We start from the raw sequence: 26,433 nt of genomic DNA on the forward strand, positions 1-26,433 counted from the left end.
AAAAGGTGCTTTGGAAATGTTTTATAGAAATACAAAATTTTCGATAGCAAAAGTTACAGCGATTTGTTAAAAATGCACATTCTTTTGAAAAACACCCCGTAACTCCGAAACGGTAACAGATGATGATGTGCGGTTTTCACCATCATGTTTTTATGAAAAGTGAGCTCAAGACACCGATATTAGTTTTCGTCTATCTCCTATAGAAAGGATGTTTCCATTTAAAAGCGTCGAATTTGACCCACCTTATGCAGTATTGAACCTTTTTAACTAGTTCTGAGCTCGGGATTGGCAGATAAAGATCGTGCTCCGCATTCCTAAGTGGATAGTTATGAGATGGCCTTTCGGGAATAGCAGATATATACTTGCGGATTAAGCAAACGGATTCAAAAATTAATAAAAAAGTATTTTGAAATTTTTAAAGAAATTCTGGCAGTGAGTTCCAGTCTGTTCAGTCCCAATAAATATCGAACTGCTCTCTTTTGAAGTCTGAAAATATGGTCAAATTTTGTTGGGCAGCAAGAACCCCAGAATGGAAGGGCATAACGAAGATGTGACTCAAAAAGGGCATAATAGGCAATTACAGTTGAGGGTTGGAACCTTTGGTGTTTGGAACGCCCACTCGGTACCTACTGGGCGAGTATATAAACGCTCAACTTGTAGATTGTACTTTAGTTTATAATCATCTGCTGATGATGCTAACATGGTTAGCGAAACGCGCGTCCAGTGTAAAAGTAAAAGTGTTTTGGTGTATTGTGGTGATTTAGTGTAATTTTATTTTGCCATAATAGGCATATAAAATTAAAATAATTTTTTATATTGTCATTCGCGTCGCAAAAATCAATACTTTTGTGACGTGTGAATAAAAAACGTATTTTTTAAACATATACATAACTGTAAAAATGAAAATTTAAATAAAAAACAGTTTTATTGTTAATATTTTCGAAAAGTACTATGAAAAATTCATGTAAAATGTGTCTTTTTCAACGTTTTAAAAACGAAAACTGTCGAATTGGTGTGTCTGTAGGTGTTGAGAAGAAAACGGTTTGTGAAAGTTATGATAAAGCGCCTCAGAGAGAGATATTTATAATTTTTAACGTCGAAGAACTGTTAACAAACGGTCTACGATTTTGTTACTTTATTCCAAAGTTGACACAGTTTACTAAAAAACATATCGCTGTCTACATCCATTAAAATGTCCACAGAAAAACAATAAACTATGCATTTTAAAAGAGAGATACTTTAAATTATACATCTGAGAAAAATCATTAAGAAATTTAAAACTATACCGGGTGTTGCATCGTCGAGCGGGACATAGGAAATCCCATGTAAATTTTAATGGGGTCAATTATTGGCTTCCCTAATTATTTTAGAGAATAATTCTATTTAGGTTTATTGAAGAGCACTAAAACCCACATTCAATATAATAAAATTAGATATTTTTGATCAGCCCGTTTACGAGTTATCGCCGATTTCTTTTTAAATATTTCTCCTTTCTTATGGCCCTGTATTTACTTATGAGCACCAGTCAAGATAAAAGATAACTGTCAAATTTCAGAAATGTATTAAAAACTCATACCTACATCGAAAATATTAGTCATGAATTACACTACCGAAGAAAAAGTATTGATGATTAAATGGTCAATTATCAAGGAAATAGTTATCAAAAGGTGTCGGACATGTTTGCTGCTCTGTATCCGAATAGACCGATACCTGGAAAATCTACAATCGCAAGGAGTATCCAGAGATTTGAGACCAAAGGTACCCTAATAAATAACTGCAGATGTGAAGTAAGGCAGGAACAAAGAGAAGATGCAAGAAATGATACCGACTTGGAAGTTTTATTGTGCGTGGAAGAGAACGATGGAAAGATCAGCACAAGGAAACTTGAGGATGAAATAGGAACAGATCACACTACAGCGTTTCGAATTTTGAAACGACATAAATACTATTCCTTCAAATATGAAAAGCACCAAGAGCTACGAGATGGGGACGAAATACGGCGGCAGGCGTTTTGTTTTGATATGATGGAAAGAGCAAACACGGATAGGGAATTTTTAAAAAAACATATGTTTCACTGACGAATGCACGTTTACCTTAAATAATGAACCCAATGTTCAAAATTATCGATATTGGAACAAAGAAAACCAACACTGGTTTGTCGAAACAAGGACGCAATATCCACAGAAAGTAAATGTTTGGGCAGGGATATTCGGACACAATATTATCGTGCCATTATTTCTCAAAAATCATATTTTACCTGCTTTACATGATGCCTCTAGGGAAAATCAGGAAGTTTGGTACCAAATGGATGGCTGCCCGGCACATAGTACCCTGGCTGTTCGGAAATATTTAGACAATAGTTTTAACGGAAACGTTATTGGCCTAAATCATACAGTAAATTGGCCAGCAAGGTCTCCTGATATTTCGCCAAATGATTTCTTTCTCTGGGGCCATTTAAAAAACAGGATATACAAGGATAAAAAATACCCAAATCTAGACGAGTTAAAAAATGCTATTTCTGCCGAATGTAATAGAATTTCAGTCATTACCAACTAGCGAATGTAAGAAGAGAATTTTATGATCGCCTGGGTTATTGTCTAGCAGACGATGGAGGAATATTTGAACATCTTCTTAAATCCTAAAGTTCTAACAATTTAATAGTACCTAAATTAATAAGTTAATGAATATTGTAATAATACTATAATTAACCTTGTAATTGATAACTTTATTTTATCGGTTACTTCGGTGCCATATTATTCTGCAGTTAAAAATCTTTTTATGCCAAAAGTTCAACAGAAACTGTTTTATCATCATTTTTTCGCAGAAAAAAATACGATTAATTTAAAAAAATAATTTTATCTGCAGAATATGCTGCCGAAGTTTCCGGAATACAGTTCGGGCCACCCTGTATACTATGCGATGAAATAAAAACAATGTCACAGAAGACGCGGAGAAATAACCATTTCAGTTCCAAGTTACTATGTTTATCACCGAAATTCTTCACAACGATATCGAAAAATATTTGATGTCAATTTACACCTTATTTTCTGAAATTTTAATGTAAAAAAATAGATTTTCGTCTATTATTTAAAGGAAAACACAACAAACATTTCTGAAAACTGTTTGAACTGAATTTCTTTAAGATTCAGTTAAAACAGTCTCAGCGTCAGTTGTTATATTATGCATCAAAATACTGACAGAAGTTAAAACAAATTATAGGAATAGTTTTAAATTTCTTTAGCTTACAAATCATTCGATGTGACAATCACAGTTATCCTTTGATTTGTAGAGCAAAACAAAATCAATTTTGAGACACAGTTACTGACAATAACAATTTTAAAATTCAGATTCCACAGTAAAAATCTTGTAGGTTATTTAATAATTTTCTTCATTTAATATCTGAATTTTCAAAGATGCTCTAAACTAAAATAATTTGAATGAACTTTTTGTCATTATTTCTGGAATACCCTGTGATTTAAAGTAAAAACATGTAATTTAAAATTTTGAATCGTGATTTATAAGAAAGATGTCTTTAAAATATATATATATTATCTATTTTACTGGAATTCAGTAGGTACCTGATTGAGATATGTCTTTTATCGTCAGTGTTTATCCCTAATCCCTCTGCAACAGCTTGTGAAAGGCATCTATGTGAAGTCTGTCCCATTTATAATGTCTTGAACTTGTTTAGATTCTTGTCATTGTCCAAATTACAAGAATCTATGCTTTTGGGGAGTTATACTCTTCATTCAACTTCTATCAAGTCCATTAACAGCCAATTTATATTTTTTTGATCAACTCCACGCCAAAAGATACCAGCAGAATCCTTAGATTTCTTATCTACATTTTTATTTTTTACTTGTTAGGTACTTGGATTCCAATCCACCTTTTTAGAAGTCTACTCGGGTTGATCTGAAGCTCCCAGAAGAACTTCCTAACCCAGATTGATATCTAGAAGCATTGGAGTACTTGTAGACGTTGTTGTTGTCGCGGTAGAAGTCCTGGTGACTGCTCCAAGCGTGGTGTGAGTTTTTAATGTCTAAATAGTTTGATGTATTGGCTTGAGAAATCATCCCAAGGTTTGAAGCTGCTAGGTAGTGGACTAGTCAGTCTCTAGTATCTTTAGGAAGATGGTATTTTTGGAGAAGAACATGCTTGGATGATTTGAATTAAACAGGTACCTGTTTGAACTAGATTCATTTATTGTTTATTCCTAATCCCTTTGCAGAAGTTCGTGAAGAGCAGCAATGTAAGTCTGTGCCATTTGTAACGTCTCGAACTTGCTCAGCTTCCTGTCATTTTCCAAACTAGGCACCACGTCCCTTAACCTATCGAAAGCATCATTCAAACTGTTCATTTTTCGTCTTTCACGAGCGTTTGCAGCTAGCCTACGTTTTTTCATCACTTCCACACCAACAGGAGCTGCAGAATTGACAGTTTTCTTATCCGTAGTCTTGTTTTTGCTTGCCAAGTACTTTGATTCCAATCCAGCTTTGTAGAAGTCTTCCTGGGTCGATCTGAAGCTCCCAGAAGATCTTCCTGATCCAGATTCATATCTAGAAGTATTGGAGTACTTGTAGACGTTATAATTCTCCCCGTAGACGTCATGGTGACTGCTCCAAGTGTAGTGTGAGTTCTTAGTGTCTAAATAGTTTGGTGTATTGGCTTGAGAAGACATATCAAGGTTTGAAGCTGTTGGTAGTGAACTGGTCAGAGTCTAGCAATTTTTGAGAGACGATATTTTTGGAGAAGAACATGCTTGGATGATTTGAATTAAGTAAGTACCTGTTTGAACTAGATTTCTTCATTGTTTAGACCTAATCCCTCTGTAAAAGTTCGTGAAGGGCAGCTATGTAAGTTTGTGCCATTTGTAACGTCTCAAACTTGCTCAACTTCCTGTCATTTCCCAAACTAGGCACCACGTCCCTTAACCTATCGAAAGCATCATTCAAACTGTTCATTCTTCGTCTTTCACGAGCGTTAGCAGCTAGTCTACGTTTTTTCATCACTTCCACACCAACAGGAGCTGCAGAATTGACATTTTTCTTATCCAAAGTCTTGTTTTTATTTGTCAAGTACTTCGACTCCAGTCCAGCCTTGTAGAAGTCTTCCTGGGTTGACCTGAAGCTCCCAGAAGATCTTCCCGACCCAGATTCATATCTGGAGCTGTTCGAGTACTTGTAGACGTTATTATTCTCACCGTAGAAGTCGTGGTGGCTGCCCCAAGTGTGATGTGAGTTCTTGGGGTCGAAGTAGTTCGGTGTGTAAGGCTGGGAGGACATCCCAGGGTCTGAAGCGGTGGACAGTGGGCTGGTCAGCGCGTAGTGACTTTCAGGGGATGAAATCCGGGGCGAGGGGCACCCGTCCGACGAAGACGTAGCGCGGCGGTAGTCACTGGTCGCCTTGTACATGCTGTGGGACGGTTTCGCGGACGCTGCAACATGTCCACATCGGGGAAGAGAAGGCTCGCGGTCGCGGTGGCTCGTGGATGACCGCGCGGCTCGTGAAAGCGGCTCGGACTGGAGATAGCGGCGGCGTCGGCCGTGGAGGAAGGTCGCGGATACGTCGCGGAGATGCGGTCGCCAAAAGAAAGGGGGAAACAAGGTGGGATGGGGCGGCCGAGATTTTCGCGCGCTATATTGGTTTCGGACGAGGAAGCGAACGTACTCTTGTCTTCCGCTTGGTTTTCGACTAGCTTTTCGTGAAATTTCGCCATTTTTTAACAGTCGTAGTCATACTAACGAAATTTTATTGCTTGAATACAGGGTGTTGTTGTATGAGTAGAGATAACGTTTCCTAAATTTCAATACCTCTATTATAAAATTTATCTTTTATGCATTTTTAATGTACCTATTCTCTGCTTTTACGTTTGCTTCTTCTTTTCAATGGAGTTTAATATTGAAAAATACTTTATTAATAAACTGTTAAACTCGTTAGACAGCTCAAGTGAAGATTTGCAGGTCCAATATTAAAACAGATCAATAATAAATAAACAAGTCTAATCAATATTTATATTTTTAGAGCTTACAAAACATTCACGATTATTTGTTGTCTTGTATTTCGTGTTTTCTTTAAATGTTCTTGACTTTAAGGAAAAATGGCTGCATGATAAGTTTAAATGGTCCTAAAAAGTAATTCTATTTAGTTAATGAAATTTATTTACCTTTACTGCCTACCTCCATTATTGCTTTTGGATGTAAATACAAAATATTATTACAAATTTTAGAAATTAAATGAGAATTTCACTCGAACTTCCAATATTTGTTTGATTTCTGTCACATAAATGACATTGATTGACGAATAAAACCAGAACAACCAGCCTTCTCGCGCTGGTTAGTTTGGTGACAGTTATAACCGAATTTTTCAGGAACCGTGTTCCGTAATAAGAACCCGAATAGAAACGGAACATAAAACCATGATAAAACCATAACCAAGGTAAGCAACGGAATACACCCTTCAATTTTCTGTGAGCTTGCAGCTCTGCCTATACCGGATGTTGCATCGTCGGACGGGACATAGGAAATCTCATGTAAATTTTAATTGGGTCAATTATTGGCTTCCCTAATTATTTTAGAGAATAATTCTATTTAGGTTTATTGAAGAGCACTAAAACCCACATTTAAAAGAATAACTTTAAATATTTTTGATTAGCTCGTTTACGAGTTATCGTCGATTTCTTTTTAAATATTTCTCCTTTCTTATGGCCCTGTATTTACTTATGAGCACCAGTCAAGGTAAAAGATAACTGTCAAATGAAGTTGTCATTTCAGAAATTTATCTATTTAGTGCTTTCTTATTATTGAAAACTCATTCCTACATCGGAAATCTTGAAGATGTATTTATAAATACAAATTAATATGAATTAAAGTAAAATAATGTAATCAATTACAAGGTTAATTATAATATTATTACAATATTCAATAACATATTAATTTAGGTACAATTAAATTGTTAGAACTTTAGGATTTAAGAAGATGTTCAAATATTCCTCCGTCGACTGCTAGACAATAATCCAGGCGATCATAACATTCTCTTCTTACATTCGCTAGTTGGTAAACTGAAATTCTATTGCATTCGGCAGAAATAGCATTTTTTAACTCGTCTAGATTTGGGTATTTTTATCCTTGTATATCCTGTTTTTTAAATGGCCCAGAGAAAGAAATCATTTGGCGAAATATCAGGAGACCTTGCCGGCCAATTTACTGTATGATTTAGGCCAGTAACCTTTTCGTTAAAACTATTGTCTAAATATTCCCGAACAGCCAGGGTACTATGTGCCGGGCAGCCATTTTCCCTAGCGGCATCATGTAAAGCAGGTAAAATATGATTTTCGAGTAGTTCCAAATAATATTCTGCATTTAAATTTCGCGTAAGAAATAATGGCCCAATAATATTGTGTCCGAATATCGATAATTTTGAACATTGGGTTCATTATTTAAGGTAAACGTGCATTCGTCAGTGAAACATATGTTTTTTAAAAATTCCCTATCCTCTTTCCATCATATCAAAACAAAACGCCTGCAGCCGTATTCCGTCCCTATCTCGTAGGTCTGGGTGCTTCTCATATTTGAAGGAATAGTATTTATGTCGTTTCAAAATTCGAAACGCTGTAGTGTGATCTATTCCTATTTCACCCTCAAGTTTCCTTGTGCTGATCTTTCCATCGTTCTCTTCCACACACAATAAAACTTTCAAGTCGGTATCATTTCTTGCATCTTCTCTTTGTTCCTGCCTTGCTTCACATCTGCAGTTATTTATTAGGGTACCTTTGGTCTCAAATCTCTGGATATTTTTTGCGATTGTAGATTTTCCAGGTATCGGTCTATTCGGATACAGAGCAGCAAACATGTCCGACACCTTTCGATAACTATTTCCTTGATAATACCATTTAATCATCAATATTTTTTCTTCGGTAGTGTAATTCATAGCTAATATTTTCGATGTAGGTATGGGTTTTAATAATAATAATAAAGCACTAAATAGGTAAATTTCTGAAATGACAACTTCATTTGACGCCTGGATTATTGTCTAGCAGTCGATGGACGAATATTTGAACATCTTCTTAAATCCTAAAGTTCTAACAATTTAATAGTACCTAAATTAATAAGTTATTGAATATTGTAATAATACTATAATTAACCTTGTAATTGATTACATTATTTTAGTTTAATTCATATTAATTTCTCATTTTTTTTTCATAATCTTCAAGATTTCCGATGTAGGAATGAGTTTTCAATAATAATAAAGCACTAAATAGATCAATTTCTGAAATGACAAATTCATTTGACAGTTATCTTTTACCTTGACTGGTGCTCATAAGTAAATACAGGGCCATAAGAAAGGAGAAATATTTAAAAAGAAATCGGCGATAACTCGTAAACGGGCTAATCAAAAATATCTAAAGTTATTCTTTTGAATGTGGGTTTTAGTGCTCTTCAATAAACCTAAATAAAATTATTCTCTAAAATAATTAGGGAAGCCAATAATTGACCCCATTAAAATTTACATGGGATTTCCTATGTCCCGCTCGACGATGCAACACCCGGTATGTATATTATCATCAGCATAAATATATAGTATAGATCAAAACTATCTGACTTAGTATTTGATTGGTGAACGTCATTTGAAGCCAATCCATTTTTAGACCCACTCGAGATCATCGAGAACGTACTTGCCTACCGTGCCAAGTACCGGCATGATAGATGGAGTACTGCAATTCCATTTCATCCGCTTTAAGTGGTTCTTTCAGGCTAATTCCGTATCTGGGCTGCAGATGACGCGCAGATGCATAAACATAATTCAGTGGGTTCTCTGTTTGAACTGTAATTAATTCGTACATGCGTATTTCAAGACAAATATTGGTTCCTTTCTTTCAGTGTAGAGCAGAAGTGTTTGAATAGGGTTTATCGGAATTTAAATCGACAGGTACGACACCTGTCTTCTACTGTTGACATTGTTTTGTCTTTTTTTATCTCGATATTAAGGGGCAGTACTTTGCCGGAAATACTGCGACATGTAATGCCGGGTCCAGAATACGCAGACAAAACAATAATAAGACAGAAACATTCATGTTTTACGACAAAATCGCAACACATCCATTTCATCCACGCACATTTCTGCGACATTTTTGTCTCATTTTTGTTTTGTTTCAAAATTTGGAGACTTAATAAAAAATAATGCCAACAAATTTATCTATACAGGGTTGTTCACCACATACGACACGGAGTATTGTAGCTAAACGATGAGATTTTTACAAATTGTAAGTTTGGGGTTCGTTGAAGGACTATTAGAGCTACAATTTAAAAATATTTTTACAAGATACAGAGTGTCCCAAATAAATAAAAAAATATCAAAGTTTTATTTTTTTAAATGGAACACCCTGTATATTATTACATTTTTAGTTTCTACGATTAAAATAAAGGTAAATTTAATTAAGGTTTATTGCACTTAAACCTTACCGTTTTTGAAATATTTGCAATTTTGTGAAATTGCAGTATAAATTTTAAGGCTTCATTTCTCCGAGGGTATCAAAGTTTTTAATACTAAATATTTACTGAAGTTTATTTATTGATCAGTTATTGTGTTGCAATAATAAAAATTTTACTATCTTATACAGAGTGTCTCAATATTTAATTTAAATAATTATTAGCTGTAACCGGCAATAACTTGTTTAATTTAAATGGAACACCCTGTATATTTTATAAGAATCAGATGCACAATTTAATTGACTATCAAACTGTATTATACCATTTTTACCTGTCTCTTCAAGTTTCCGTAGAAAATGCATTTTATTGTAATTTAGAACGTATTTATCAATATACCCATGGAATACTGACATTTTAAATTATTTTTAAAGATGTACCTAATTTTTAAAGAGTACAGATACTGATATTGTGGATATAGTTCGTTTATTTCATTAAAAAATAAAAAAAACTGTTTAAATGTTTATTAAAGAGGACCAATTAATATGTTTCCAGTATTCAAACTACATTAATTGACTGTTTGCGTTGATTAATAATAATTGCTTCAAATACTAAAAAACTGAATTATGTATGTGTATTAGATAGTGTGGTAAAAAAACTAACATCTTAAAAATGTTATTTCACTTTTTGACAAATGCTTATTTATAACAACAGAGACGTTCATTTTCATAACTTATTATTATATTGATTTCTGATTCAAATCCACATTTATTTAGAATAATTTATTAACGAACACAATTAAGTATGTAATTAATTAGTATTTGGGCAGAAATACTGGTGGTATATTTAATTAAAGGTATACACTTTTTAAATTTTAAATAGTTTTCTTTTGCATATAAATGGGCTAGTAATATTACCGTTTTACTAAAAACGATAATATGACTAGCCTGTACATTTTGTAGATTTGTTGTTTTAAAAACAATCTAAAATGTCAATATTCCATGGGTATATTGATAAATGAGGTCTAAATTATAAGAAAATGCATTTTCTATGAAAACTTGAAGGGATAAGTAAAAAATGGTATAATGCAATTTGATAGACAATTAAATTGTGCATCTGATTCTCATAAAATATACAGGGTGTTCCATTTAGATTAAACAAGTTATTGCCGTTTAAAGCTAGTAATTATTTAAAATAAATTTTTAGACACTCTGTATAAGGTAGTATAATTTTTATTAATGCAACACAATAACTGATCAATAAATAAACTTCAGTAAATATTTAGTATTAAAAATTTTGATACCCTCGGGGAAATGAAGCCTTAAAATTTATACTGCAATTTCACAAAATTGAAAATATTTCAAAAACGGTAAGGTTTAAGTGCAATAAACCTTAATTAAATTTACCTTTATTTTAATCGTAGAAACTAAAAATGTAATAATATACAGGGTGTTCCATTTAAAAAAATACAACTTTGATATTTTTTATTTATTTGGGACACTCTGTATCTTGTAAAAATATTTTTAAATTGTAGCTCTAATAGTCCTTCAACGAACTCAAAACTTACAATTTGTAAAAATCTAATCGTTTAGCTACAATACTCCGTGTCGTATGTGGTGAACAACCCTGTATACTAATACTATAATCATAAAAATCGGATTCCAAGTTCAAAAGGTATGAAACATCAAACTTAGTCAAAATTTTAGGGTGGCGGAATTTTGTGCCGAGAAATCAAATTAATATCTTTTTCTAACAAACTTTATACCAATATTCTTTATAGATCACTTTATTACTAAAATCCAATGCAAAAAAAAACTTGAAATCTCTCTGTACAAAGCCGAAATATATTATTATAGCGCTTCGATTTGACAGCCCCTCGTTACTATTAAACGAACTCAATCAGGTTCGAACTAAATTAGGTCGAAAATCGCTTCTTCTGCTACTCAAAACTGCGGTTTCACTTAATCGACTGAGAAAAATCCATTTGGCAAATTGAATCTTACAGAAATTAGCTCTCTACGGTTTAATAAAATCGTTTAAAGTATAGATTCCGGATTTTCCTGTATACTTATCGGAAAATATAAACATCTAAGGAAATATTCTGTTGAACGAAGGTATACGGTGTCGTATACAGAGTGAGTCTTAAATAAGTGCAAATATTTTTAGATTTTTCACTCCAGAAACATGTGTCTATGAGATTTATTTTGCCAAAAAAATTGAAAATTTGATATCTTTCGCAAAAAAATTTTTTTTTTTAATTTTTGTTAAAAAAAACATAATATCTTGATAATGTGGCAACATTAGGTAGTAGAATACATTTAGAAGAAAGAAAATACTTATTTGAAACACTGCCAAATTAACATGATACTTAAAAAAATAGTATAAAAACAGTATATTTAGCAATTAAGCTTTATAGATAGGCCATTTTACGATTTTCATTTAATTTAAGACCATCACGTGTACTACAGGTATTTTATTATTTTATAATTTTAGACTTAATATTCCCCCATAGCATTTAGTAGATATTTAATAGCTGTAAACATGTATATTTTAATGTTAATCAATCCTTTATCGGTTTACCTATATAGTTAACCGCATGTTCCGTCTCTCAATAACATTTAATTTGAAATTACCTCGTAAAATCATCATTTTCTCCCGATTCCAAAAGAGAAGGAAAAAAATGCGACTTTAAATAGTATATTAATTATTATCAAATGAACTGTTTCAGTATCTCTCTCGGAGGAATATTTATGTGTCAATTTCAACGGTATTTCAGAAAAACGGACTCGGTATATAGCTACAGAAATATTTTTTAAACGATGCTGCTGCTGGAGATATACAGAGTGGATCGATTTGTTTCTGGGTAAAGCTTCTATTTATTCAATATTGATTTAATTAATATAATCGTAGATCTATTGTTGCTTTGACAAGAGCCAGTATCTTAGACGGTTTTACGGAGGTTAGTTCTCAGACAGAAGAATCAATAAATTAATAAATCATTACACTTAGAGACAGACGAATCAATAAATCAATAAATCGATAAATCAATAAGTAATATATCAATAAATCATTACACATAGAGACAGACGAATCAATAAATCGATAAATCTATAAGTACTAAATCAATAAATCAATAAGTAATAAATCAATAAATTATTACACATAGAGACAGACGAATTAACAAATCGATAAATCAATAAGTAATAAAAATAATAAATCAATAAATCGATAAATCGATAAATCGATAAATCGATAAATCGATAAATCGATAAATCGATAAATCATTACACATGGAGGCACACTAATCGTTAAATCGATAAATCGATAAATCAATAAATCATTACACATGGAGGCAGACTAATCGTTAAATCGATAAATCGATAAATCGATAAATCGATAAATCGATAAATCGATAAATCGATAAATCGATAAATCGATAAATCGATAAATCGATAAATCGATAAATCGGTAAATCGGTAAATCGATAAATCGATAAATCGATAAATCGATAAATCGATAAATCCATAAATCAATAAATCAATAAATCAATAAATCAATAAATCAATAAATCAATAAATCAATAAATCGACATATCGACATATCGATATATCGATATATCGACAAATCGATAAATCAATAAATCAATAAATCGATAAATCGATAAATCGATAAATCAATAAATCAATAAATCAATAAATCAATGAATCAATAAATCAATAAATCAATAAATCAATAAATCAATAAATCAATAAATCAATAAATCAATAAATCAATAAAATCAATAAATCAATAAATCAATAAATCAATAAATCAATAAATCAATAAATCAATAAATCAATAAATCAATAAATCAATAAATCAATAAATCAATAAATCAATAAATCAATAAATCAATAAATCAATAAATCAATAAATCAATAAATCAATAAATCAATAAAATCAATAAATCAATAAATCAATAAATCAATAAATCAATAAATCAATAAATCAATAAATCAATAAATCAATAAATCAATAAATCAATAAATCAATAAATCAATAAATCAATAAATCAATAAATCAATAAATCAATAAATCAATAAATCAATAAATCAATAAATCAATAAATCAATAAATCAATAAATCAATAAAAATCAATAAAACCAATAAATCAATAAATCAATAAATCAATAAATCAATAAATCAATAAATCAATAAATCAATAAATCAATAAATCAATAAATCAATAAATCAATAAATCAATAAATCAATAAATCAATAAAATCAATAAATCAATAAATCAATAAATCAATAAATCAATAAATCAATAAATCAATAAATCAATAAATCAATAAAATCAATAAATCAATAAATCAATAAATCAATAAATCAATAAATCAATAAATCAATAAAATCAATAAATCAATAAATCAATAAATCAATAAATCAATAAATCAATAAATCAATAAATCAATAAATCAATAAAATCAATAAATCAATAAATCAATAAATCAATAAATCAATAAATCAATATATCAATGAAACACATAAAGACAGACAAGTAATATATCAATAAATCATATAGTAGTAGATGAATAAATCAATAAATCGATAAATAAATAAGGTCGATAAATCAATAAATCAATAAATCAATAAATTATTACATTTAGAGAGACAGACGAATCAACAAATCGATAAATCAATAAGTAATAAAAATAATAAATCAATAAATCGATAAATCGATAAATCAATAAATCATTACACATAGAGGCAGACTAATCGATAAATCGATAAATCGATAAATCGATAAATCGATAAATCGATAAATCGATAAATCAATAAATCAATAAATCAATAAATCAATAAATCGATAAATCAATAAGTAATATATCAATAAATCATTACACATAGAGACAGACGAATCAATAAATGGATAAATCTATAAGTACTAAATCAATAAATCAATAAGTAATAAATCAATAAATAAATAATAAATCGATAAATCAAAAAATCAATAAATCATTACACTTAGAGACAGACGAATCAATATATCGATAAATCAATAAGTAATAAATCAAGAAATCAATAAATCGACATATCGACATATCGATATATCGATAAATCGATAAATCGATAAATCGATAAATCGATAAATCGATAAATCGATAAATCGATAAATCGATAAATCGATAAATCGATAAATCGATAAATCGATAAATCGATAAATCGATAAATCGATAAATCAATAAATCGATAAATCGATAAATCGATAAATCGATAAATCGATAAATCGATAAATCGATAAATCGATAAATCGATAAACCGATGAATAAATAAATAGATAAATCGATAAATCAAGGTGCCCGCAGTTGGAAAAGCACTAGGTCCCTGCAGTGGAAAAAGCCCCAGGTGCCGCAGTGGGAAAAGCACTAGGTCCCCGTAATGGGAAAAGCACTAGGTCCCCGCAGTGGGAAAAGCACCAGGTCAATAAATAGTAATAGTATATATATTGATCCCTGGAACACGCCAATCATTTTTTTCTACCAATATATTTCGAAATTTGTTTGGAGAATTTTTAAATTTCCAATTAAAACACATAATATCTGTATTGTGTTGACGCCACTACATTGGATTTGAGAACTCGTGAGAGTTTTAAGTTAAGAAAATATTGGAAATTTTGATCGTCTGATTTGGGATTATTTAGTTTAATTCCTGCTTTGGTTTAACTAAAGTTCGCGATACAGTCATCGATAAAAACAGACTTGGAGCACCCTGTATACTATTAATCACACTGAAAACCGTGAAAAAATTCACAATAAAAACTCGAAACAAGTCTAGATGACAAAAAGAGCGACGATCTCTAATTTTTATAATTGCCTTTATGACTGTTCTTCTATAGCTGCCATTTTTATCTGCCGGCTTTATGGAGTGGTACCGGCGGCAGATAAAGTCGTTCCCGTTGAAGAACTGTGACGCGATGTTGATTTAGAAGTGTCTTCTTTTTTCCCCGTTCCTCATCTCTTCGGAGTTTGCCTGTCCGTTTTTGATTTATCGCAAAATCGATGACAGCTCGATTCGAAGAGAGACAGTGAGAGACGGTTTTTTGTCTTGGAAGTCGATTAGGCGTGTCAAAGTGCTTTCGGAATACTAAGTTTAGTCGTTGTGAAGATATTATTACTTTTATACCGTATGATCGAATAAAAAACGGCGTTAGAAAAGACTGGAGAATTATATTGATTTTATGGAAAGCACTGTTCATTAAAATGTTGTATTCTATGTTATAGGGCTTGATTCTCTTTACAATTTCCTGTCTCACAATGTACCGTTTGTGTCCGGGAAAAGTTCATAGTTTCTTAGTTGTCGATTTTCGAAAAATATCAGTACATCGTATATTTTTCATCATATTGATTTTATGGAAAGCACTGTTCATTAAAATGTTGTATCCTATGTTATAGGGCTTGTTTCTCTCTACAATTTCCTGTCTCACAATATACCGTTTGTGTCCGGGAAGGGTTCATAGTTTCATAGTTGTCGATTTTCGAAAGAAATCAGTACATGTATATTATTTCGAATATTTTTCATTATATTGATTTTATGGAAAGCACTGTTCATTAAAATGTTGTATCCTATGTTATAGGGCTTGTTTCTCTCTACAATTTCCTGTCTCACAATGTACCGTTTGTGTCCGGGAAAAGTTCATAGTTTCTTAGTTGTCGATTTTCGAAAGAAATCAGTACATCGTATATTTTTCATCATATTGATTTTATGGAAAGCACTGTTCATTAAAATGTTGTATCCTATGTTATAGGGCTTGTTTCTCTCTACAATTTCCTGTCTCACAATATACCGTTTGTGTCCGGGAAGGGTTCATAGTTTCATAGTTGTCGATTTTCGAAAGCAATCAGTACATGTATATTATATCGTATATTTTTCATTTTATTGATTTTATGGAAAGCACTGTTCATTAAAATGTTGTATTCTATGTTATAGGACTTATTTCTCTCTACAATTTCCTGTCTCACAATGTATCGTTTGTGTACGGGAAGGGTTCATAGTTTCATAGTTATCGATTTTCGAAAGAAATCAGTACATGCATATTATTTCGTATATTTTTCATTTTATTGATTTTATGGAAAGCACTGTTCATTAAAATGTTGTATTCTTGTTTCTAATGTTGTATTCTTGTTCTTGTTGTAGGGCTTGTTTCTCTCTACAATTTCCTGTCTCACAATGTACCGTTTGTGTCCGGGAAGTTTATATACATAGTTTCATAGTTGTCGATTTTCAAAAGAAATCAGTAAATGTATATTATTTCGTATATTTTTCATTTTATTGATTTTAGATTGTTAAAAAAAAGCAACAAAACACATATAACAAATAAATAAACACATATAAATTTTATATACATTGCAGCAGAGAATAAAAAATAAGTTTTGAAAAAAGTTTAAAGGTTTGTGGTCTGATTGACTGTTGATGTCTCTAGCATATATTCATTAATACGCCAAAAGAGGTAACTTATTATTCTCAAAATATCTAAAAACTGTTTTCCGATATTTTTAATAAACCTTTGAAAAAAAGAGGTTTGTGGTCTGACTGACTGTTGATGTCGCCAACATATATTCATTTGTATGCCATTCTAAGGTATAAATTTTTGGTATCGCACCAAAAATTTTCAAAATATCTAAAAACTGTTCTTTCGATATTTTTCAAGCTAATTTGAATGCTGTGAAAAAAATATTAATTAATAATTTATTTTTTTAAACCCTTAAAATAATATACTAACAATGATTATCAGAGTTGCATTAACAATTTTGTAATACTAGGAACAATAATACAAATCAAATTATTGTATTTAGACTTATTTTTGGTCTTTATTCTGACTATTACTTCATTTAACTATACATTTTTATGTGATGATTCTCACAATACATTAAAAATTATTATTAAATCTCTCTAATTTCCTATCTTTAACAACGAATTAGGTTTTTTAAAATTACCTGAATTTGCAATCACAAAATGCAATTAGAACACTCAACGCCAACAAATAAAAGGAACAACCAGATTCTGTAAAGGCAAAACAACAAAGAAACATTATTTATCACTCAATTATAAGCTTAAACTGATTGAAAAACTGGCTAGCTTAAAGGAAATTATCCATTTATCTCATTAAAACCATACTTCGACAAGTTATTAATGAAATTCATTGTTTTTTTACTCGGTTTTTCTACAAACACTAATTTTGTTTGCTTTTTTCCGTGATTGATATGAGAAAAATGCCTTACCTACATTCCAGCGACATATCAATGTGTTTTTTCTGTGATTATTCACTTTAATCAATCATCTTAAAGTGATGATGAGCAGTGAGTTTATTACACCGGGTAATTGGTTTTGGTTCTGTTTTGCATGAGGACTGCATAAATTAAACGAGAAATAACGTTGTCAAAGCCTAGGAGATTATAATGAATTATATAGTTGCGTCTGCCTTATTAGGGTTTTATTTATATTTCAATTAACATTATTTTTTATAAGAACGGACACTTTAAAATTTTCTAGTAAATATACCGTATGATCAAAAAAAAAGTAGACGTCATTTGCTAAAAATTGACATAAAATTTGTTTAAAAATTTATACTGATTATAGAAACATAAAAAAAGGATAAAACTAATATATTATAAATACCAGGTATTTCTCTAATCGACACATTTGCTAAGTTATTGATGTGCTAATCGGCAACGTGTAGAAATCTGTCATATGTAGGTGTACGAGTACTGCCAATTCACGGCTGGTGCACACTGGAACAGTTAAGTGTAAACCCACAGAAAACCGTGATCATACCATTCACCAGAAGAAGGAAAACAGACAAACTGAAACCGCCCATTCTTCTTGGTGAGACAATTCCGTTTGCGGAGGAAGTTAAAGTATCTGGGATTAAACCTGGACAAAAAACTTAGCTGGACCTCTCATCTGAAAAAACATCAAAAAAGGCTTGCTATGCTCTATGGGCATGCCGCCGAATTTGTGGTAGAAACTGGGGATTAAACCCCAAAAATATGTACTGGCTATACATTGACGGCCATCAGACCTATTATCACGTATGGTGCAGTTGCTACAGGTGGCAGAAAAGCCAACCAAATAACGGCAGGTGGCAAAGAATAAATTGTCGAAACTACAACGACAAGCATGCTTAGCGGTGACTGGTGCCTTCCATTCCACGCCGTCAAAAGCTATGGAAACCCTACTCGATCTACCTCCTCTTCAAATTCTTTTGGAAAGAGAGGCGAGATGGGCTACATATAGGTTTCTAAATATAGCACGAGGAAGCCAAGGAACAATTATGTTCATACAAAACCGGCTAGTAGAAGAACTACAGTCGGATGAGATTATGGGAATGATCTCGGATCTTACACCACCAGTCCAACTCTTGACGCGCACCTACAACGTCCTGTTTCCGAACAGGGACGAGTGGGATAAGCCGGGAAACGGCTTATTACATGCGGAAATGTGTTGGTACACGGACGGATCCAAAAACGAAAAAGGATCTGGCGCAGGAATTTACTGCAGCAGTCCAAAGACTGAGATCTACCACAGTCTTGGAAAACACACCACGATCTTCCAAGCTGAGCTATATGCTATTGAAACCTGTGTGCAACTGCTGGTAGAACAGCAATACACCGGGAAACAATAACTTTTATTTTCGGATAGTCAAGCTGCGCTGAAAGCACTTGAGGCAACGAAAGCACGTCTATGACGATTCTTCATTTGTAAGAAACTACTCAATATACTGGGAGATAGGAACAAAGGTAATACCAATATGGATACCGGGACATCGGCCTAGAGAGGAAATGAACGTGCTGATTCCCCTCGCCAAAATTAGTGCAGGCGCGCGCCATTCATTGGGCCAAGAACCGACACCCTTAGCGTTCCCAAAAATCTCGCAAGAGACAGGCTCTGTGAATGGGTTAGGGGTGAGACATTCCGAGACTGGAATGACCAGTCCCGGAATGGAGCATGCCAAGAAAATCCTAGCAGGGCCATCCCAAACATAGAACAGGAGAACTCCTAAAAGGCCGGTAGGAATGGAACGCGTGTGTGCTCACTGCAGTGTACACGGGCCACTGCCGGCTGAGATCTCACCTGCAGAGGACAGGGAATGGTGGAAGACGCCGAATGCCGACTCTTTGTATGGAAGATGATGAAAACAATGAAGCACGTGTTATGTGTACCTGCCCGCTGGGAGCAAGGACCAGGTTTGAGATGTTTGGCAAAACCATGCTAGACCTATCAGACCTAGGAGACATATCGCCCTCCAGACATAACGGCCATATTAAGAGGCTAGCTTGGTCTTGAGGATGAACTTTGACGCTCTTGTAAATTAGAGCTTGTAGAAACTGAGCCACAATAGGCCCTCGCGGCCTCAGTGGAGGGTCCCCCTTGGGACCCACTCTTAGTCAAATACAAATACAATACGAGTACTGCCATCTCCGCACATATAAATAGCGAACCGTTAGATTGTCTTTTAATTATATTTTATGCCCAATGATTTAAATGCTTTAATTGACAGGATATGGAGCGAGCCGATTTTAAAACCTATTGACAGATTACCATCGCCATGAGATTTCCTTTATAAACATCTAACGCTTCTGAATATCGGTAGAATATACAGGGTGATAGAGAGAGTATTATTATTCTGTATTTCGAGTATTACTCATTTAGGGACATATGGATCTGTTAAGCTACTGAGAATGTTGATTTGTTATAGAAACTTCATCAGTTAATACCAAGCCAGATGGTGCAGGACTGTCGGGCTGAGTATTAACTCAGATAAAACCGCAGTGGTGCCATTCACCAGAAAGCGAAGTTTGAAAAACTTGAAAAGAATCCATCTGGATGGAAAGGAAATACTGCCATCACAGGAAGTGAAATATCTGGGAATAACCCTGGATAGTAAACTTCTCTGGAACAGGCATATTAAGAACATTACCAGCAAAGCCACAAAGGCTCTCATGATATGCAGAAGACTGGCGGGAAATAGGTGGGGCTGCGCCCCTAACATTTTGCGCTGGATGTATACCATGATAGTAAGACCCATGATTACTTATGGAGCAGTTGCTTGGTATACAAAACTAGAGCAACGTACAGCAAGGCAAACCCTGTGCAAAGTACAGAGACTGGCATGTATCTGCATCACAGGTGCCATGAGAACATGTCCAACAGCAGCAATGGAGGTCATTCTAGACCTAACACCACTGCATATTGTCGTCGGTAGTTATGCCAATGCGACAATGATTAGAATGGTCATTGACGGAAACAGTACTGGGAGAATTTTCAGGTCAGGGGCTTGGAACACCCTCAAAAAGAAAATTCCACTTCTCCAACTCCCAGTGGATGACATACCAAGAATTTACAACTTTGAGAAACACCTCACTGTAGTATTGAGTAATAAAAAGGATTGGAAGAAAGAGACGCTTACTCAGCATATAAAAGACCATACCATCATGTGGTATACGGATGCTTCCAAAACCAAAGCAGGGACAGGGATAGGAGTGTTTGGGCCGAAAACTGAATACTCCGAACCAATGGGCACCTACCCCAGTATCCTTCAGGCAGAAATTTGCGCTATCGAAAGATGCGTACAATTTATCTTAGATAGGAACTATCGAAAACAGGAAATTGCCATCCTATCCGATAGTCAAGCAGCACTTAACGCGATCAACTCAGTAATTATCAATTCGAAGTTGGTCAAAGAATGCCTGGAGAAGCTCAACAAATTAGGCAAAAAAAATAAAGTCCTCCTACTCTGGGTGTCTGCTCACCAAGGGATAGAAGGCAATGAAAAAGCAAATGATCTAGCTAGAAAAGGAGCGAACACTCCACTAACTGGACCAGAACCGTTCTGTTTTCCAAACGGGAACCAACTGAAAGCGGAACTGAAGAATCTGGAAGACTCCAGACTCCTCCAACGGTCTAAGACACTCGAAAAAGTTCCTTAGAACTTATGACCGAGAAAAATCAAAGGTTTTCCTTGATTTAAGTAAAACAATCTTCGGATTGTCACGGGGTTTCTAACAGGACACTGTCTCCTCAACGAACACCTCAGTAGGCTATCTTATTTTTTTTATAATTTAGTGAACCGTCTATTTAAAAATAAACATATTTTGTTTTAAATTCAGAAACATTCAGAACACCTTATCACTCTGTGTACATAAAGACGACCATTCGTGCCATGAACCTTTACGTCGTTGATGTAGGATGGAGGGAAATCTGTGAGCCGAATCAGATACTGATAGGTGTTAAATAATAGCTTTTAGACTGTATGATCGAGAGACATTGAACTAGTTTTAACTTTGTAAATTTTGGTTATTGTGACAAAGAAAGTTAGGTCGCGGTAAATTAAATCCCCTTTAAACATTATTTAATTAATTCTAATACCAAGCCAATATTTTTCGTTTATACCGGGTGTTTTTCAAAAGTTGCTCACCCCTATAACTTTTTAATTTTTTTAGATTAAAAAACGAGATTTGGTATGTTAGTATATTATATAAATCAAAGAGTAAACTAAATGACAACTCTTCGGTTTTGAATGTATTATTGAATGTATATATTTTTTAATTGCTTCCAATTTGAAAAATTTTGTATTCCTTTTCATAAGTTATTCGAGATTTAGATGGAAGTAGTTTGGATATGGAGTTTATCGCCTCAGCCTGAATATCTGTTGGTAATTTACTTATTTCGTTTTGAGCCATTTCTGGCTCTAATTCAATCAGCAATCGACACGAAAGAGAATTAAAAATATTGACTCAAAACTGACAACTAAAGAGATAGCTTTATTTATTTGTCAAATTAACATCTAGAAACCAACGCCAACCCGGCTCTAGAATACCTCAAATAATAATTTATAATATGAACTACTGGGAATAATAGTTTTATACAGATTCCTTTTAAAAACCGATTAAAATAACATCAAAATTGATAGTTTTGTGCTCTGACGATAAAATTGCATAGAATCGAAAACACCCTGTACAGCGATCGATCTTTTTGATCGTCGATAAAATACCGTTTTATCGTCACGTAATAAATAATTATAACTATTTTAGCAGGTAAAATCAACTAAAAGATGAATAGAATAACTAGAAATAACTTCTAGAATCTAATAACTAGAAATAGAAATAACTTCTGACTCTAGAAACCTCAAATAATAATTTATAACGTAATGAACTACTGAGAATTTAGTTTTATACAGATTCCTGACTAAAAAACGATTAAAATAACATCAAAATTGATAGGTTTTGCTCTGTTTTTTTGCTGGCGCTAGAAACGAAAACACCCTGTACAGCGATCGATCTTTTGTACGGTCGACAGAAGCGTTTAATTGCACCACGTAATAAATAATTATATCGCTGCAGCAGCTAAAATCAGCTAAATCAATGCGATGCTATCCGCGCGGGAATATGAGCTGCTCGACCATTTTCTCTCCTCTTTTATATGTACGGTCGCCATATTTATCTATCTTAATTTAATGCCAACATCGTTAAAAATACAGCGGTCTTAGTTTGCATACAGACATCCGCGGTAATTAAACGGTTTGAATCGGATATATGGTACTAAAGGCGCATAGCATTTGATGCTAGTTTATAGAGAAATCAATAAAAGATAAAAAAAAACGGTGTCAAAGAAGGCTGGGGAATGACAAACGATGATAATTTTGGCGAGGTCAAGTCCTAGACGTTATTTACTTGGCTCGTACTGATCTTTATTTTTTTAAAGGCGCTTACTGCCAGTTGGGCAGTAAGAAAGGTTGTACTTTATTTTTATGTCCAGTTAAAATGATTTTGAATTAGTGTAGTTTAAAATTCAAAAAAAAATAATTTTTTGAAATAGATTCATGTTTCTATCTATCTTTAACCTTTCTATATAATTAGTACGTAATAGCTTTTGACAAGTTTTATGTCAATTTTTAGTAAATGACGTCTAGAGATTGACCCCACCAAAATTATTATCGATTGTCATTACTCAGCCATCTTTGACGCCCTTTTTTTTTGATTATACGGTACTAACAACACAAAACTGTATTTTTGATGATATAGTTATCCAAATTTGTATCTAAAATAACCGTAACGTGTTCTGGTGGTTTTTTTTTTGTTGAATGTAGATATTTTTCATAAATATAAACATCTTCTTTACTTTATTATTCTAAATAATTACTAATAATGCATATTCATTCAGTTAATGATCAAAATTATTCAAAATTACTCTGCCATCAGTTGACACAAATGTCTGTAATATTTCAGGACTAAGGTACAGCATAAAATTAAAATATTTCTCATATTAGAATAAATTCTTGCTTACTGGACACTATTTTGAACAAAATGTAGTAGATAAATGTCTTAATCGACCAAGAAAGAACAAATAATACTAGTTTATTGAACTTTGAAACTGAAAAAAAAACACAATTAATAAATGATATTTCACAGAAAAATATGTATATTATTATCATATAGTTTTTTAAATAATATTATAGGTTATTTTGCTATTTGTGTATAAACGTCGTTGTAGCTTGACCAGTTTTGTTAAATACACTGATTGAGATTAATTGCAACCATATGCAAATTAAAGTTTTTTACATATTAAGTTGTAAGCACGAGCATTTCTTCTGTTAAAATATGCGTCAAATTTGTTAATGTTTATAAATAATTCAGAAAAGAACATTTCTCTAAATGGATTAAATTAATAATCGTTGAAAGATTTAAAAATAAAAACATGTATGCAGATATCCGCTTTTTTTCGTCAGTAAATTTTTATTAAAGCCACCAAATCATTTTGTGTCAATTCTTTTAGGCAATAATACACAGGGTGTTACGAAAAACACACTCAATTGCTTGGATGTTTTGTAAAAAACTTTAAATAGAAAAATTAAGGAAACAGTATAAGGCTTAACTTTACTTATAACTAAATATATATAAAATAAATTACAACTTTCCTAAGACCAACCGGCAGTAAGCACCGAATACGTATTAAAAAAATATAATCTATACCAACATTAGACGCTATATTATTATAAACTTTTTTTCCGATTTAGCTGAAATTTTGAATATAAGTAATTAAAAAAAAATGAAGAAACACATTACTAAAAATTGTATTAATCAATAATAAATATGTAAAAATTTGAAAAAATTAAAAAAAAACGATTAAAAAAAAGTCTCCTTGACTAGGATTCGAACCTGCCTTACTACGGCTCCAACGTCATAGCTAGCGATGGGAACTATCGAATGAATTAGACTATCGAATGTTTAATGAATGAATGATTTCAACTATCGAATGGTTTTATTCGAATAAAATCTTTCCTTCATTTGTATACTAAAGCATAATGTGACAACCTCGCCTTTGCGACTAAATGGTTATTGGAGAGCCACGACTATCGAATGCTTTTGATAAATGAAATTTAGTATTCGTTTGATTTTTGTATGCGTCAGTGCATTATTAGTTCTTCCAATTTTTATAACTTCGCCGTATAAATACTGTGCTATTTTTGCGTTTATTAAAATACTGTTAAAATACTAAAATAGTAGTTATTTTTTAATTTTATTTATTGATGATTGTGTGCTATGTGCAGGTGGTCAAAATTTTTTCCGAAAATTTGTGTGGTTTTCCGTAGTCCGATCTTTCAATTATTTAATTTTATATGATATATGGTCTTTATTTTTAACGGGAAATTTTGAGAAGTAGCAATTTTTAAGAATCCAGTGGTTAAACTTCACTTACAATTAATTTTAAAAATACATATTTGTATTTAAGATGTTTTAATAAATGAATTAGTTGAACTTAATAATCATATTTAAGTAATGTGGTTAAGTAAATGGGGGGGTTATCGAATCGAACTATGGGTGAGAAAATTAAAATGAAAGTTTTACATATGCCAATTTAAAAAAAAGTTAACGATGTATTTGTATTTTGTTTATGCTAATTCTCTTACATGTAGTTTTTGCGAAGAAATATTTGATTTATTCTTTAAAGTAAATGCCAGTCAAAAGTAAATATAATTTTTAAACAGTAATATAAAGCACCTAATATAAATAATTTTGATTTCCTAATTTTTTATTTATATTTTTCTTCCATTACACTGTATGCTTAGAAAATTAATAAATGTTTATATTTCATGATTTTTAAAATTTGTTGTTAATATAACAAATTAGTTCTGTAATTATTATTATTATTTAATAAACCAAAATTTGCCCCCAAAAAATTTAGAGACTATATTATTTTTTAAATATGGATAATTTTGACATCTAATTTTGTTGTTTATATTTTGCTACTACTCAAAAAAAATATTTATATTAAATAATTTTAAATTTTGTTGTAATAGGTATAACAAATTATTACTGTTATTATTATTTATTAAACCAGTCTCTGCTTAAAAACATTAAAAATCATTTTCCTACATCCAAAATAACAAGTATTATTGCAGTGTAACAACAGAATATTAATAAAAAAATGCAGAATATATAGACAATACTATCCCTAACTAACTAAAGTCAAACAATAATATTCTTTGCTAATATCAACTAATACCAAAATATGGCAACAGCGCCCTTCATAATGTATTTTCTGTGTAAATCCCCCCTAAGCACCTCAATAAAAAAAAAATAATGTGTCCTTATCTATATCTGACTCAGCAAAAAATCAAAGATGCCGGCTTCTTTTTCATAGCATTGCCATTGAGCCGCTGTCAGGTTTCTCGAAATAAACCTACGCGCCGGGCGACAACTAAAAAGTTAATATTTTATTATAATCGATCCTGACGGCGCGTCTATTAACTAACCTAAAAGTAAGAAGAGGCTTTATTATATACTAGGTGATATTACACTTGAATAAAGTAAATGAATGAATTTTATAAATGAATGGTTTTGCTGCCGAATTGCTAGAATACAATATTTCAAGGCAGATGACGGATCTATTCGATAATTTTTATTCGAATAGTTTTCAACGAATGTTTTCTTACTATCGAATTATTCGAATGAATTGCAACTATCGAATG

General features: G+C 32.2%; 2 protein-coding genes across 2 annotated transcripts; both read right to left on the minus strand.

The window, feature by feature from the left end:
• Positions 1–4,213: 4,213 nt before the first annotated feature.
• LOC115890184 (basic helix-loop-helix transcription factor amos-like) lies at positions 4,214–4,678 on the minus strand. Its single transcript, XM_030910347.1, has one exon. The coding sequence runs from the start codon at positions 4,676–4,678 to the stop codon at positions 4,214–4,216; it is 465 nt and encodes a 154-aa protein (XP_030766207.1).
• Positions 4,679–4,817: 139 nt separating this feature from the next.
• On the minus strand, positions 4,818–5,411 carry LOC115890185 (protein atonal-like). The gene has a single exon (XM_030910348.1). The coding sequence runs from the start codon at positions 5,409–5,411 to the stop codon at positions 4,818–4,820; it is 594 nt and encodes a 197-aa protein (XP_030766208.1).
• Positions 5,412–26,433: the final 21,022 nt, after the last annotated feature.

The sequence above is a fragment of the Sitophilus oryzae genome, unplaced genomic scaffold, assembly GCF_002938485.1.
Source record: "Sitophilus oryzae breed Bouriz unplaced genomic scaffold, Soryzae_2.0 scaffold_85_pilon_pilon, whole genome shotgun sequence".
Lineage (NCBI taxonomy): Eukaryota > Metazoa > Arthropoda > Insecta > Coleoptera > Curculionidae > Sitophilus > Sitophilus oryzae.

What these genes read in the sequence shown, in the direction of transcription:
- LOC115890184 (XM_030910347.1), bottom strand. Translation starts at nt 4,678, where the DNA reads ATGTCTTCTCAAGCCAATACACCAAACTATTTAGACACTAAGAACTCA.
- LOC115890185 (XM_030910348.1), bottom strand. Translation starts at nt 5,411, where the DNA reads ATGTACAAGGCGACCAGTGACTACCGCCGCGCTACGTCTTCGTCGGAC.